General features: G+C 51.4%; 2 protein-coding genes and 1 long non-coding RNA gene across 11 annotated transcripts in view; 2 read left to right on the forward strand and 1 right to left on the reverse strand.

The window, feature by feature from the left end:
* The first annotated feature begins 61 nt into the window (after nucleotides 1-61).
* On the forward strand, nucleotides 62-14,454 carry KIF22 (kinesin family member 22). 3 transcript variants are annotated; one of them, XM_025853912.2, is made up of 14 exons: nucleotides 62-182; nucleotides 6,380-6,575; nucleotides 8,095-8,222; nucleotides 8,313-8,467; nucleotides 8,694-8,903; nucleotides 8,985-9,215; nucleotides 9,354-9,507; nucleotides 9,619-9,754; nucleotides 11,826-11,994; nucleotides 12,513-12,681; nucleotides 13,081-13,148; nucleotides 13,854-14,066; nucleotides 14,173-14,232; nucleotides 14,320-14,454. In XM_025853912.2, the coding sequence occupies exons 1-14, from the start codon at nucleotides 125-127 to the stop codon at nucleotides 14,353-14,355; spliced, it is 1,983 nt and encodes a 660-aa protein (XP_025709697.1). In that variant the 5' UTR covers nucleotides 62-124; the 3' UTR covers nucleotides 14,356-14,454. The 3 variants fall into 3 exon arrangements, with proteins under 3 accessions (XP_025709697.1, XP_073744264.1, XP_073744265.1); XM_073888163.1 differs by having other exon boundaries at nucleotides 14,173-14,454; XM_073888164.1 differs by lacking the exon at nucleotides 14,173-14,232.
* Nucleotides 9,811-13,858, reverse strand: LOC112810355 (uncharacterized). Of its 2 annotated transcripts, none has more exons than XR_012376847.1 (5): nucleotides 13,491-13,858; nucleotides 12,982-13,121; nucleotides 12,452-12,564; nucleotides 11,619-11,769; nucleotides 9,811-10,320 (listed from the first exon to the last, which is right to left on the reverse strand). It is a non-coding gene; the product is annotated as an uncharacterized lncRNA (long non-coding RNA). The 2 variants fall into 2 exon arrangements; XR_003204809.2 differs by having other exon boundaries at nucleotides 12,925-13,121.
* Nucleotides 14,455-14,760: 306 nt separating the features above from the next.
* Nucleotides 14,761-15,298, forward strand: part of MAZ (MYC associated zinc finger protein) — a 5,403-nt gene continuing 4,865 nt past the window's right edge. For 2 of the 6 annotated variants that reach the window (XM_025853915.2, XM_073888167.1), the window contains exon 1: nucleotides 15,119-15,269. In XM_025853915.2, the coding sequence (XP_025709700.1) occupies nucleotides 15,234-15,269 (36 nt within the window). In that variant the 5' untranslated portion in view covers nucleotides 15,119-15,233. Of the gene's footprint in view, nucleotides 15,270-15,298 lie in introns of all 6 variants that reach the window. The other 4 variants (XM_073888168.1, XM_025853917.2, XM_073888166.1 and 1 more) reach the window with 4 other exon arrangements.

The raw sequence follows: 15,298 nt of genomic DNA on the forward strand, positions 1-15,298 counted from the left end.
CGGGATAGTTGCGAGCCACCGCAGGGGCTTCCGGCGGCGAGTAGCCGTGATTGGTGGAGCCCCGGACAGGGGGCGGGGCACCGGGAAATTCGAATGGGAGAGGCGGGCCAACGGAGGGAGTGGAATGGACGCGGTGGGCACCGCGCAGCGAAGGAGACGCGAGATGGCGGCGGCGATCTCAGGTATGCGAGCCCGGCCTGGGCGGGGCGCCGAAGTCTGGAGGCTGGTGGGGTAATGCGCCGGAGTCTGGTCCGGGTTCCGCGGGTTGTCGGGGAGAGGCCGAAATGGCGCGGGGGCGGGGAGGGGAAGGTGGGAGTGTGGGAGTCCCGAGCTGGTCAGCCCAGCTGACCCAGCCCAGGTCGCTCTTTCCTGCTATTTCCAGCTCTCCGCGCGGGTCAGTGGACCGTGTTAAGAGCCGGTTCCGACACTAGAGCTTTGTTTGAGCCTAGCGCACTTTTCCTCTGTGAGCTTCAGTTTCTTTGTGGAATGGGGACAGTGACCCCATCTCGGGAGATGACGTGAGTAATCGAGCGAAAAGTAGCTGACACTTAACCGTAAGGACCAAAAGAAAGGAGCTGGATGCGCGCTTTGGGGGAAGGGTTCTGTGTATGACTTACTGTTTGGGTGAGGGGAGATCCCTGGGAGATGCAGGAGGGCAGGCCGAGGTTCAGACCGGCCGCAGCTGGGTGTGAGTTGACAGCCTAAGATGTGCTGAGATCACGCACCAGGGAAATAAGGGACTGTTTCCTTTCGCTCTAGCCGTGGAAGTCAATGCTATCTTAGGGTTGAAAAGGCTGTTGGGACATTCGGAATCTTGTATGTGAGTATTTGTTTACATATGTCTCTGCTCTCTTCCTGTACACTGAGTTCTGGTCAGTGATTATGGTGGGCACCATAGTAATTGATTTGAGTGTCCTGCTGTTTGTCAGGCCCTGTAGAGAAACGGAGCTATTTAGCAGAATGTCAGACACATGTTGAGCCCTTGCTAGGTGCCAGGCACAGTTGTAAGCACTTTATGGTGAGGAATCATTTAATCATCACACAATGCTGTGAGGTGATTGGCTGTTATTGTCCCTGTTTTACAGATGAGGAGACTGAGGCTTAGATGGGTTAAATAGCTTGCTCAGAGTTCACATGACTAGTAAATTTGCACTGAATTTGCACTCAGGCAGTCCTACTCTAGATCCTCTGCTCTTAACGGTTATGCCCAAGCACCTGATGTTGTTGCTTTTGGAGCACAACTGCCCCTCACCTTTCCAAGGCTCACTGTGTCTGGTGCATAGTAAATATCATAAAAATGCTTGAGTGACTATTGACCCTTCCCCAGATGAGCTTATAAAATGTTCAATAGATAATCATATAAATATATACTATCATGGAAGGCAATAAGAGATATGTATAAACTGCTATAGAGAGTGCAAAATCTGAAGGCAGACGACTGAGCCACCCAGACGCCCCCAAGTGATTTCTTATTTATGATGTATGAAGAGGCCAATGACGCTGTCTTTGGCTCAGTTTCCTCATCAATAAAAGAAGAGTTAGGGACACCTGGGTGGCTCAGTAGGTTGGGTGTCTGCCTTCGGCTCAGGTCATGATCCCAGGGTCCTGGGATCCAGTCCTGCATCTGGCTCCTTGCTCAGGGGGGAGCCTGCTTCTCCCTCTCCCTCTCCCTGCCACACCCCCTGCTGTGTGCTCTCTCTCTCACACACAAATAGAATCTTAAAAAAAAAAAAAAAAAAGGACAGGTGCGGTTTGACGTACCTGAGAACCGTGTCAGAGGAGGTGTCAGGGCAGCAGCTGGGCACTTGGATCCTAAGTTTGAGAGCGAGCTCTGGTTTGGAGGTGTGGATTAGGAGTCATCAGCTTTAAGATAGTAATTAAAGCCAAGAAGGCCGGGGACCATGCCCATGAAATGAATCAGAGTAGTAGTTCTCAACGAGGGGCAGTTTTGTTCCCTGTGGAGACATCTGTAATATCTGGGGACTTTTTTGGTTGTTACAGGTTGGGGGGGCGGTGGCCCATGGAATGCATATGTGTGCTACACATCCTACAACACACGGGACAGCCTTATTACAAAGAATTGTCCAGCCCAAGATAATAGTGCCAAAGCTGAGCAACCCTGTGCTAGAGAGAGGATAGAAGGAGCCTAGGAAAAACATTTAAGACTGGCAGAAATTTAGACGGGGTGAGCAGAGAGCTGTTTTCCTCAGCTCTCTGGCACGGAAGCTAGGGGAAAGTCTATTTCTCAGCAGAAAGCAGATCAAGGGTGTTGGATCTTGCTGGGAAGTCAAATAGGATGGGGGTCGGGCATGTCTACTGGATTTAGCAGTAAGGAGGTCATTGGTGACCCTGCAGAATGGTGAGGGTGGAAGTGAGCTGATGCCTGGAGGAGTGAGTAGCAAGAGTGAAGGAGTGTAATAATAATAGCTAACATTCACTGAGCACCTGCTGCCAGCCACTGAGCCAAACATTGTATGTACATTCTTTCTGTGGCTCCTCACAATCTTATGAGGGTAGATACTGTTATAAAGAGAAACTGAGGCTCAGAGAGGTTAAGAAGGCTCCCCAAAGTCACACAGCTGGTAGGTGGAACTTGTCTCTGACTCCAAGGCCCATGGGGTTGCATACAAAAAGGAGGGGCCAAGGAGGACTGGGAGCCCATATAATGAACTTTGGAGTTAGACCTTCATTGGAAGCTCTGTCACTAGGTAGCTGTTGACCACAGGCAAGTTAGCCAACCTCTCTATACTGAGGCTTCCACATTTGGAAAATGAAGGATGAATACAAAATAAAACACTGAGCTTTTACCGATGTGCCAAATGCACATTCTGAGCACTTTTACATCAATTACTTTATTTACTGCCTTAACAACCCAGTGAGGATGTATTTTTATTTATTCCCCGTTTTACAGGTGTGGAAATTGAGGCACAGGAATAGGCCATCATTTCCCCCAGTTTATTCAGTTAGTTGTAAGTGGCAGGGCTGGGGTTTGAACCCAGGCCATCTTACCTTAAGTAATGAACCTATTCACTGTATGCCAGTTACTGCGTTGGCATTTTACATGTCACTTCTTTTAATTCTCATTAAGCCTTTCCAAGGCCCACCTCACCCCATTTTATAGACAAAGAAACCAGGGCACATGGATGTTAAGTCATTTGCCCAAGGTCACAATCTAATAAGTGTTAGAGCTGGGGTTTAAATTCAGCTCGGTCTGACCCGAGTCTACACTCTTTCTACATCACCATAGACTTCCCCTTCCCCCTTAAACTTCCTTAAATGCATCTGTATCTGCCCTCTTTCTCTGCCCCTGCACACATTTTTGACAAGTCAGTGCACCTTAATTTTCGCATCTGCGTCGTTACATCTGTAGGTTTCTACTGACTTGCTACTGACTTTCAGGATTCATGAGGATCAAATGAAAACTCGATGCCCAAGTGCCTTGTAAATCATAACATGGAATTACTGGCTTCGTTTGTCAGATGAAGGAGCAGAGGCCCAGTTCTTGTAGGCCATCTGCTTATGGGTATGCCTTACTATGTGTAAAATTCTCAGCACGGGTCATCTTGTCCACCTTTTTGTCTTGCTGTTTCTGCGTTGGCCACATATACCAGCCTCTTGCCTTTTTTTTTTTTTTTTAAAGATTTTATTTATTTATTTGACAGAGAGAGAGAGAGACAGACAGCAAGAGCGAGAACACAAGCAGGGGCAGAGGGAGAAGGAGAAGCAGACTCTCTGCTGAGCAGGGAGCCTGACATGGGACTCGATCCCAGGACCCTGGGATCATGACCTGAGCCGAAGGCAAATGCTTAACGACTGAGCCACCCAGGCGCCCCCAGCCTCTTGCCTTATATGAGGCCTGTGGCCCTGACGACTAGCTGCTACCACTAGCAAATGGGGAGAGTCAGAGCTGCCAAGAACTTTCCCAGGTTATGTGTAATAGGCGATATGGCGTCCTCATTGAAAGCAGATTTTTGGAGGCCAAGAGATCTAGGTTAGAATTCTGCTGTTAGGGACACCTAACACTCGGTTGAGTGTCCAACTCTTGGTTTTGGCCCAGGCTGTGATCTCACAGGTGTGGATTGTGTCCTGCTTTGGGCTCTGTGCTTAGTGTAGAGTCTGCTTCAGATTCTTTCTCCCTCTCCCTCCCACTCACTAATTCTCTCTCTCTCTCTCTCTTAAATGAGTAAGTAAAAAATCTTTTTTTTTTTTTTAAGATTTTATTTATTTATTTGACAGAGACACAGCGAGAGAGGGAACACAAGCAGGGGGAGTGGGAGAGGGAGAAGCAGGCCTCCCATGGAGCAGGGAGCCCGATGCGGGGCTCGATCCCAGGACCCTGGGATCATGACCTGAGCCGAAGGCAGACACCCAATGACTGAGCCACCCAGGTGCCCCAAATAAATAAAAAATCTTAAAAAAAAAAAATTCTGTAGATTCTGTAGCTGTGAGCTACAGTGTGGTATCCTCCAACATAAAATAGAGAAATACTCTCCTAAGATATTTTTCAGCTCGTTCAGTCCTCACGGAAATAAAGAGACTTGTTGTTGTTAAATTTTTATTTATTTATTTTTAAAACCCTACGTCCAGTGTGGGGCTTGAACTTGTGACCCCAAGATCAAGAGTTGCATGTTCTACTGATTGAGCCCTCCATATGCCCCAAACAGACTTTTTTATAAAAGTTTTATCTTGTGGGGCGCCTGGGTGGCTCGGTCGTTAAGCGTCTGCCTTCAGCTCAGGTCATGATCACAGGGTCCTGGGATCGAGCCCCGCATCGGGCTCTCTGCTCAGCCGGGAGCCTGCTTCTCCCTCTCCCACTCCCCCTGCTTGTGTTCCCTCTCTCGCTGTGTCTCTCTCTGTCAAATAAATAAATAAAATCTTTAAAAAAGAAAAAAGTTTGATCTTGTGTTTTCTGATAAAATATTCATAATCTTTTTTAATGACTTAGATTTAATGATTGGAAGCAAACCAAACAGAAGAGAAGGATTGCATGTTAATGCCTTTTGCACACTGAGCTGGGACAGAAGGGACTGGGGGGCTGCCTCTCAGCCTTACTCCTTTGAAACGAAGATGTCCACAGTGTTATTTACTTACTCATTTTTAATGCAAACATTACGGCATTACATAACTGGGTAACATAGAAAAGAAACCTACGTAATCCCCATCAAGAGAAAACCATCATTAACAGTTTTGTGTGTATACACACTTAAACATGTAAGTATGTGTTGTAAACCTCAGGTAAGAAATAGAAGCACAGAAAAGTCAGGCAGTTCATGGACTGGTTTTGGGTGGGGGCAAATGTCAACTCTTTTAATCCTTACAACAACCCCGGAAGATGCTGGTCTACAATACCTTTGCAATCCAAATCATGTCCCACCAGCAGCATCCACATCATTTGGCAGTTAGTTAGAAATGCAGAATATTAAAAAAAAAAAGCTCAGGCACTGTTCCAGGGACTGAAGCAAAATCTGCATTTTTTTTTTTTTAATTTAAAAATTTTTTTTTATTTGTGTGAGAGAGAGAGAGCACAAGCAGAGAAAGTGGCAGGCAGAGGGAGAGGCAGGCTCCCTGTTGAGCAAGGAACCCGACGTGGGACTTGATCTCAGGACCCTGAGATCATGACCTGAGCGGAAGGCAGATGTTTAATCAACTGAGCCACGCAGAGCATCCCGAAATCTGCATTTTAACAAGATCTTCCAGGTCATTTGTGTAAACCTGACAATCTTCACCCCACTGGACCTACTTGTAGAGCAAGGAAGGAACTGGGGCCAAGCTTGGGGACACCCACAATACAGCCAGGGTGGAAGGAGTTGCCCTGAAATGAGCTGGGGGCCTCTGGCCCTCCCAAGGTGTCCCCTTGGACCTCAGCCTCCACTTCCAATCCATCTTCCCTGTGCCTTTGTCAAGGTTATGAGGGTCTCTAATCTACTTAAGATGCTGGGGTTTTGTTTTGTTTTTAGGGTCTGCTTATTCTTTTGAGGAGCAAAAGGACAAAGTGTGGGCTACGAAACAAGATGTAATGGGCACAGGCCCCAGGTATAACATACTGAGGTGCTCAGAAGAGCTGCCGCACGTCCATGAGCTTCTTCATTGGTAAAATGGCATGAATAGAATCTACCTCAGGGACACCGTGAAGATTAAAGTATGCCTGACATGTAGTCGGTGCCTAATAAACGTTAATGTTTGCTAAGTACATGATATGGTTTGCAGTCCCCGACCTGTATATAATCTCTCTCCTCCAATCTCCGACCGTCCTCCGGGCAAGCTGCTATTCATCCTTCAGAGCTCAGCTGTATCAAGTAGCTCTTTGTGCAAGACTCCTACCGTTACCTCTGTGCTACCACCGTATTTCATGCCTAAAAACTTACCTTCTCTCCTCTAGGAGCTGGTCGCTGTCGGCTAAGCAAGGCGGGGGCTGGCCGGCGCCCGCCTCCAGCTCGAGTCAGGGTGGCTGTGCGGCTGCGGCCATTTGTGGATGGGACAGATGGAGCAGGTGATCCCCCTTGTGTGCGCGGCCTGGACAGCTGTTCTCTAGAGATTGCCAACTGGAGGAACCACCAGGAGACTCTCAAATACCAGTAAGGTTCAGGCCACTCTGCCCTCCTGCCCCTCTCCTCTCTCCTAGGCCTGCTCACATTAGCACTGCCCACGTGGTTTCTCAGATGTGCCTCTTCAGGATCCTTCCTCCTTCCTTAGCACAGCTTTGTTCCTCACACCTTCATTTGGTCTTTCAGAAACCTTCCTGGGTGTCCACTGTGACAGGTCGTCTGTAGGATACTTGGGGGAAGGCTGAAGGCTGAACCCAACACAGTACTGTTCACAGGCTCATAGGGGAAATAGGTACAAATATGGGAAGGGGAAGGAGTAGCAAAGGTGAGCAGGGAAGCCCCAGCTAGGGTTAGGGGAGGTGTGGGAAGGGTTGGAGGAACACAGACCAGCCAGCCAACCCAGGCTGCAGCTGGGTGGTGTAAGAGAAGACCATACAGATTTGGGGACAGAACTCCCAGGTGCAGCTACTTTAAACCCCCATCGGAGATCAGACTCTTTGGCCTGTCTTTCGAGGCTAGGGCGTGGCAAACTACGGCCTGCAGGTCAAATCTGGCCAGGAGTCTTTTTTGTACTAAAAGCTCTAGTGGAGCAATTGTTCATTTACATACTGTCTATGGTTGCTTTCCGACTGTAATGATGGAGGTGAATAGCTGCAAAAGGAATCCTATGGCTCACCGGGCCTAAAATATTTACTCTCTGGCACTTTATGGAAAACCTTTGACAACCTCATTCTAGGCCCTTGGCAGTTTGACTTGTTTCTTTCCAGCCTCATTCCCCCAACACAATCCCCTTAAAACACTCATCTCTGCTGTGGCCTCAGCCGCGGCTTCTCCGGAATGCGGAGAGCGGACCGCAGGTGTGTGGAGTCTCATCTTGTCATCGGCAGCATCCTCTGCTCTGTTCTGGTGTACAGATACTACTTTCCATGTGTACTGTGTTGGGAAAAAGATCAGGAAGCCTTGCCCTTTCATACCATGCCTTGTCTGCGTGCTATTTTTTTTTTTTAAGATTTTATTTATTTATTTGAGAGAGAGAATGAGAGAGAGAGAGCACGAGAGGGAAGAGGGTCAGAGGGAGAAGCAGACTCCCTGCCGAGCAGGGAGCCTGATGTGGGACTCGATCCCGGGACTCCAGGATCATGACCTGAGCCGAAGGCAGTCGCTTAACCGACTGAGCCACCCAGGCGCCCTGCGTGCTATTTTTGATACTCAGAATATCTTTCTTTTCTCTGGCAAAATCCTCTTTCCTCAAGCAGAATCAGTTACTCTTTCTAGTGTATCCTCCACTTCTTTTCCTGAATCACAGAAAAGTATAGGTATCTTTCTGTCCCACCAGACTACAGAGCTGCCCAGAGCAGGGTATCAGACTTATCTCTGTATTCCTAACACCAGTACGGGGACTGGGGCAGAACAGGTGTTCACTGGATGCTTTCTGAGGTCTTTATGCAAGAAAAGCGATAGAGACTCTTAAATCCGAGGCCAGTATTATTACCCTCTAAATCTGGGGGAGGATAGAACCCTCTACTGATTCCTTTTTTCCTGCCTGCAGGTTTGATGCCTTCTATGGGGAGAAGAGCTCTCAGCAGGACATCTATGCAGGATCAGTGCAGCCCATCCTAAGGCACTTGCTGGAAGGACAGAATGCCAGTGTGCTTGCTTATGGGCCCACAGGGGCAGGTGAGGGAGCCAGATAGGGAACAGCTATGGGTCCGAGAGGGCTCAAGAGTGGGGAGGAAGATCTCACAGCAATCTTCCCTCTTTCCCCAGGGAAGACGCACACAATGCTGGGCAGCCCAGAGCAACCTGGAGTGATTCCCCGGGCTCTCATGGACCTCCTACAGCTCACAAGGGAGGAGGGCGGGGAGGGCCGGCCATGGGCTCTCTCTGTCACTATGTCCTACTTAGAGATCTACCAGGAAAAGGTGAGGCCCTACTCCGGTTGGGAAGGGGAGAGACAAAGGTCAAACAAAATAAGATCCAATTCTTGACTGTGAAGCTCTGCCCTAGCAAGGAGGCAAGAGCTGGAAAGACAGAGGTTGGGGGAGCAGATGGTATGTCTCTGACAGTCCAGCAGAAGAGGAGACTGATGCCCAGGAAGTAAGCAGCCTGTGTCTGGAGAACTGGCCCTACCTCTCCCTACTCCAACAGGTATTAGACCTCCTGGACCCTGCATCAGGAGACCTGGTGATCCGAGAAGACTGTCGGGGAAACATCCTGATTCCGGGCCTCACACAGAAGCCCATCACTAGCTTTGCTGATTTTGAGCGGCACTTCCTGCCAGCCAGTAGAAACCGGACCGTAGGAGCCACCCGGCTCAACCAGCGCTCCTCCCGCAGTCATGCTGTGCTCCTGGTTAAGGTGAGGCCTGCTGATGGGGGGAGGAGCTGGGAAGCCCCTCGAGCCTGAACTAAGCTTGGGGGCCCTTGCTCTTAACCCCAGGTGGATCAGCGGGAACGTCTGGCCCCATTTCGCCAGCGGGAGGGTAAACTCTACCTGATTGACTTGGCTGGCTCCGAGGACAACCGGCGCACGGGTAACAAGGGTCTGCGGCTGAAGGAAAGCGGAGCCATCAACTCCTCCCTCTTTGTACTGGGCAAGGTGGTGGATGCACTGAACCAGGGCCTCCCTCGTGTGCCTTACCGGGACAGCAAGCTCACTCGCCTATTGCAGGTCAGGCCACCCATCTCAGGATGAAAAGGGGCTGGAAAAGGAGGTGCTCCGGTGTGCCGGGAGGCTGGGGAACTGCAGTCAAGGAATGGAAACGTGGGGCTTCTGATCTGCCTATCCTGCCCAATCCCCATCCCTCAGGATTCTCTGGGTGGCTCAGCCCACAGCATCCTCATTGCCAACATTGCTCCTGAGAGACGCTTCTACCTAGATACGGTCTCTGCGCTCAACTTTGCTGCCAGGTCCAAGGAGGTGGTCAACCGGCCTTTTACCAATGAGAGTCTGCAGCTTCGTGGTGAGGACTGGGGTTGGCCAGAGTGCAGAGGGCAGATCTGGACAACTGGAGAGAGTGCTGAAGCTGCCTAGCATCAGCACAGAGGCTGACCCGCCCCCACATCTTTCCTAGTCTTGGCACCCGTTAAACTGTCCCAGAAAGAACTGCTAGGCCCGTCAGAGGCAAAGAGAGCCCGCAGCCCCGAAGAAGAGGGGATTGGGAGTCCTGAGCCTCCAGCAGCTCCAGCCTCCGCCTCCCAGGAACTCAGGTGAGCAGAAGGGGAGGGGCTTGGAGGATGTCCCCTTTGCTGTCGTGTCTGGGTTAGGTACAGAGAGTAGTGGGTTTAGCCTGTCAGATCTTTGAGCTGCAAACTTGTTCCTCTCTCATCGAATTCACCCCAAATCCTACTCTACTGAATTCACTGGAAGTGCTAAGCTTAATCACTAGCCCTGGTGCTGCTGCCCAGGGCCGGAAGGAAGCCGCCTCCTCGAGTACCTCGCCCCTCCCTTTTCATTTTCCAACACTTTTAGGCAGTCAGCAAAACCTCGCATTTGGGGGCAGCTGTTTCAAGGATGAGCACTTTTTTTTTTTAGATTTATTTATTTATTTGAGAGAGTGAGAATGAGAGAGAGAGAGTACATGAGAGGGGGGAGGGTCAGAGGGAGAAGCAGGCTCCCCGCCGAGCAGGGAGCCTGATGTGGGACTCGATCCCGGGACTCCAGGATCATGACCTGAGCCGAAGGCAGTCGCTTAACCAACTGAGCCGCCCAGGCGCCCAAGGATGAGCACTTTAACTTCTGGCTCAAGGAGTAGTCTGGATCAGGTCTTTCAGGTCTAGAGGATAAAAAGCAAAGGAGAGATAAGAGACGAAGAGCTATGTCTCCCTGAGACCTCTCAGTCTGTGCATTAGAGTCCAGCATCTCCATGACTATATAAGGAGCCTGTTGCTGTCCTAACTTTGCTTCTAACCTCAATCCAAAGTCTCTAAACTAAGTCCCTTTTGTGTGTGCAGCCTCTCTCTCTCTGGTTCTGATAACCCCATCTCATGGCCCAGGATGCATGAATCCTTAGGTCACTGCTATTTAGTGATCTTGCTTTCTGTGTCTGGCCACCGGGCCCCCCCTAAGTCTAGGGAGCCAGCTGCAGGTTTACTTTTGCCTGGTTTCTACCCAAACCCAAAAAATGCCTCTCTAAACTGTGTAAGTCTGAAGACCAGTGAACAGAGGTGACCCGAGGAGGTCAAGGATTAGTACATACTCTGCCCTGGGCGGTGGGGGAACGGCACTGCTGTAGTTGAGAATGAATGACATACAGGAAAGGGTGTTTGCTTAGAACCCCATCTCTGTCTTGTCCTTCTCAAGCTGTCAGCGGTCCCTTCTCCTATGTGCATAAGCTCAGAGAAACATACACCCCGCACATGCGTGTTACATGTGAATAGGCAAAGTCTCTGCCAGACAGGCACCCTGGGTAAGCTCAGAGTTGGGGTATGTCAGACCTAGTCAGATCCTGACCTCAGGCGGCTCAGGTTTCAGGAAGGGAAAGAAGACAAGAACATCAGTAGATGATGCAGGGTAGGTAGGACAGGGTGTGGTAAGGAAGGAGTTGCTGCTTCTGTGAGAGCCAGGAAGGATTGACCTCTAGTGTTCACCCATGTTTTATGATCCTGCTCTTCCTAGGCACTTGCACACAAGGAACAGAACAGTCACTGTCCTTGAGCTAGTTCACAGTATAGGAAGGAAGATACAGTCAAGTTGGGGTTCATGGGAAAGGTTGTATCAAATTGACTTTCCAGATAGAAGGAACAAATGTTAGGCATTGTCATGCTCAAATTAAGTCAGGACTCAGCTCCAAGAGGCCTTTCCTACTGTCCGTGGGAAGAAGGCTTGGCATTTGAGGTCCTCAGTGGCTTTCAAAGCCCTGCTGAAGATGACCTCGGTGAATCTTTCCCCATCTGCTCTTCCAAAGAAACCAGCACACAACCCTTGCTGTCATCTTCTCACAGTCTCTGCCTTTCCATTCAGACCATGACTGCCTACAGGGCAGGGCAGTGTCTTAGAGCATGAACACTTGGAACTCAGGTGCACATGAAGTGCTTGTTCTCATCGGATCTCCTGGCATCCCTGAGAGGTTACCTGGGCAAGTAGTGATGGATCCGCATTCACCTGACGAAGCACTGCACCTGGAAAGTCTGGTTGACTTGCTCAGGGTTGCCCAACAAGTTAACACCAGAGTCTGGAACCACAGAATACAGCAACTGAAGGCATCATGAGGGGAATCCTGCTGCTGTGGAGAGGGTGATGAGAGAAGGACTCGGTGCGGAGTAACCTCTGTCTGCTCAGTCCCCTACAGAAGCTAAGTAGCATGGACCCCGCTGTGCTGGAGCGCCTCCTAAGCTTGGACCGTCTGCTAGGCTCCCAGGGGAGCCAGGGGACCCATGGGCTAAACACCCCGAGGCGAGAGCGGATGGTGCTCATGAAAACAATGGAGGAAAAGGATTTGGAGATTGAGGTCAGTGTTGGGGAGGTGGGGGCTGGGATTCCTACTGGCCTTGAGAAGCAATCTGAGCATCTTCAGATAGGGAAAGGCACGGGAAGGCTGGACCAGCATCCAGTTTTTACCTAACACTGGAATCCCTGTTCTCTGGGTGCTGCTTAAATGTCCTTAAGGTGGCTGGACTTTGAAAAATGATTGAGGTCAGCTTTGAGGAAGTGAGGGGGTGGAAATCCAGGTGAAAGGAACAAATGTAAGACCTTGTCATTTCCTAAAACCCAAATTAAGCTAGGACTTTCTGCCTGAATAGTCCCTCTCCTTCAGCGTTTCACAAAAGGGCCTGTTCCACCTCTGAGCAGCCCTGATCATTAGAAGGCCCCTAATTATGCTCCATTTGTCTCCCGGTAGCTTCTCTCCTTGGTCCTCACCCTGCCAGGTAGGGCCTCAGAGCCCTGCACTCACTTTCCTAACCCACCTCCTTCATGCTGCCCGAAAGTTTGTTCTGGGTCACGTGTCTCTCTGATCCTTTCCAACAGAGGCTTAAGATGAAGCAAAAAGAACTGGAAGCCAAGGTTCTGGCACAGGAGGCTGTGGACCCAAAGGATAAAGAGAACTCGTCTCCCACAATGCTCCGACCGCTTGCCTGCCGCACAGTCACCATAGCAAAGCCCCTCAAAAAGGCTGTGGTGATGCCCCTACAACTGAGTAAGTTCAGCTGTGGGGGCCAGGAGGGCCCAGATGACAGGTCCTGGAAAGGTGGGAGGTGTTCAGAGCAGCTTTCATCATGTCACTCATGTGCTCCCACCATATTGCAACCCCAGGGAGGGGGGTGGGTGGTGAGGACGGTCTGAAATAGAGCTCGGGTGCTCTGTGCTCAGGCACTTAGTACGGTCGGGGCCGACTGAGCGGGGCAGGACTGATGACCGTGCAGTAACAGGTTGAGACTACCTTCAAATACAGGTGTAAGAAAGGTCATATGGAAACAACAAAAGAAGAGAGGTTCACTTGGGCTGGAGGGGAACTGGGGAATCAGAAATAGAACCAAGTGAGGGCGGGTGAAAAGTAGCCTCTGCCGTGATTCCGGTTCACAAGTGTTGCCTTCAGTTCAGGAGCAGGTGGCGTCCCCAAGTGCTGAGATCCATATCCTGAAGAAGAGAGGCCGGAAGAGAAAGGTGAGAGCAGCTGATGCTTGAGCCACATCTGGAGCGGAGAAGTAAGGGTAGTGAGCGCTGATGCGAAGAGCACTAGCCATGGAGTTAAAACACCAGCTATTTACAAGTTGCCTACCCTCTGAATGTGGAGATACCTCACAGGGAATTTAGGATGAAATGCAGTATGTACCTAGCAGAGAGGGTATCCATCACCTGTTACTTCCTTTTCTTTCTCGTGGCTCTCACCCTCAGCAGCTACTACGTAGTGTGTAGCCTGAGTCCCACTCCACAAACTTAAGAGCCCACTTTGGGAAACATGACCTAATAAACACTCAAGAAATGAAACAACACTGGAAGAATTACCTAAAAACTGAGACGATGTGGTGGGGGCGTGGCTGTGATTTATTCTTCTGTGTGCCTTCCTGGGAGTGCAAGAGAGCTTATTCATTCCTTTTTAGAGATGAGGCAAATTTAACTTCATTAATTCATTTGATCTTCACAACAACTACTACCACTCTTTCACAAGTAGGATAAAATGAGAATCAGCCCAGAGAGTGACTCGAGAGAAGGGATTTTGGACAGACACTTGAGGAAAGAGAGGCTAGGGAGGGCGGGGAGGTAGCTGCTGTTAGGCTCCTATCCTTGGCAGAGGAGCCTAAAGCAGTTTGCTGCCACCGGCTGAATAGCAAACTCTGTTTCTGTCACTCACCTCCCCCTGCCTCATAGCTGGAGTCCCTGGATGCCTCAGAGCCAGAGGAGAAGGCTGAGGACTGCTGGGAGCTACAGATCAGCCCGGAGCTACTGGCCCATGGGCGCCAAAAAATACTAGATCTGCTGAACGAAGGCTCTGCCCGGGATCTGCGCAGCCTGCAGCGCATTGGCCAAAAGAAGGCCCAGCTCATCGTGGGCTGGAGGGAACTCCACGGCCCCTTTAGCCAGGTAATGGCCCAGGGAGGGCGGCCCTGAAATGGATTTGGGGGGGTGGGGTGGGAGGGGAGAAGCGCGACACCCCCGAGGCCCCTTGCCATCGTTGCCGTCCCGCCAGGTGGAGGACCTGGAACGCGTGGAGGGCATATCCGGGAAACAGATGGAGTCATTCCTGAAGGTGAGCCCACCGCTTGGCCCCCTCCTCTCTGGCCTGTGCCCTGCCCCCAGCTTTAATGCTGCTCTTCCCTTCCGTCCTGTGTTGCAGGCGAACATCCTGGGTCTCGCCGCGAGCCAGCGCTGAGGCCCCTCCCGACTGCCAGCTCCTTTCCTCACTTTTTTTTTTTTTTTTTTTTAATCCTCATATAACTGCGTGTCGTGTAAATACAATTTTTACTCCGGTGTTTCGGCCTGATTCTTGGGACTGCGGGGGCGGGGCCGGGGGTATAATTGCCCTTGGGATGGGCCACAAGCTCCTCCGCATAACTTCTTTCGGCGCCATCTTTGGGAAAAGCAGGGAGGAATGAAGCAGGGCAGGATTGTAAATAAACCGCTGGAGTGTGGGGAGGGGGGAAGGACGGTGGCCGAAAGGAAACAAAAAAGTAATGCGAAAGCCCGAGGACGACGACCGTTAGGCGGGCGCGCGCTTCGAGTTTAGCCCCGCCCCATCCGTACCCCCGGCGCGCGCTCCCCTGCTCTCCCGCTCAGCAACGGCAGCGGTTTTATGCGCGTGCGCGCGAAATAACGGCCGCTGGCGGAGGGAGGAGGGGGGTGGAATCTTTGAAGGGGGGGTAAGAGAGAAGCCGCCCTGTCTCCCGCGCGCCCACCACCTGCGCCATCGTCAGCCAATCAGCGGCCGTCTCAGGGGTCTCGCGCTTGGGGCGATTCGGGCTGCTGGGTGGCTCCCCCGTCCCTCCTCCCGCCAGAGTCCCTCTCGTACCTCCCCCCTCCCGCTGGCCTCGCGCGCGCTCGCGCTCGCGCCCGCTCCAGCCTCTTGTGTGTCCTCGCGCCCCCCGCCCGCCCTCCCCGCGCGCAGTGTGCTCCGCTCCCCCCACCCTCCTCCTCCTTCCCCCCTCCCGCCCGCCCCGCGCGCCTCCTCCCTGGGTTCCCCCTCCCCCACTGCCGCCTCCTCCTCCTCCCGCCCCAGGGTGAGCGCGAGCCACCTCCCTCCCTCCCTCCGCCATGGATCCCGGCAACTGGAGCAGCTTCATCTTCCAGGTAACAACCCCCTCCCCCCGCCCCCCCCA

Source organism: Callorhinus ursinus, unplaced genomic scaffold (assembly GCF_003265705.2).
Source record: "Callorhinus ursinus isolate GAN/ISIS: 27379988/994484 unplaced genomic scaffold, GSC_fseal_2.0 scaffold87, whole genome shotgun sequence".
Lineage (NCBI taxonomy): Eukaryota > Metazoa > Chordata > Mammalia > Carnivora > Otariidae > Callorhinus > Callorhinus ursinus.

Excerpts from the sequence above, each read along its gene's own strand:
- KIF22 (XM_073888163.1), top strand. The coding sequence starts at position 125 with ATGGACGCGGTGGGCACCGCGCAGCGAAGGAGACGCGAGATGGCGGCG. Across the intron at positions 8,223-8,312 it reads TTATGGGCCCACAGGGGCAG|GGAAGACGCACACAATGCTG; the intron begins GTGAGGGAGCCA and ends CTCTTTCCCCAG. Across the intron at positions 9,216-9,353 it reads AGCTCACTCGCCTATTGCAG|GATTCTCTGGGTGGCTCAGC; the intron begins GTCAGGCCACCC and ends CCCATCCCTCAG.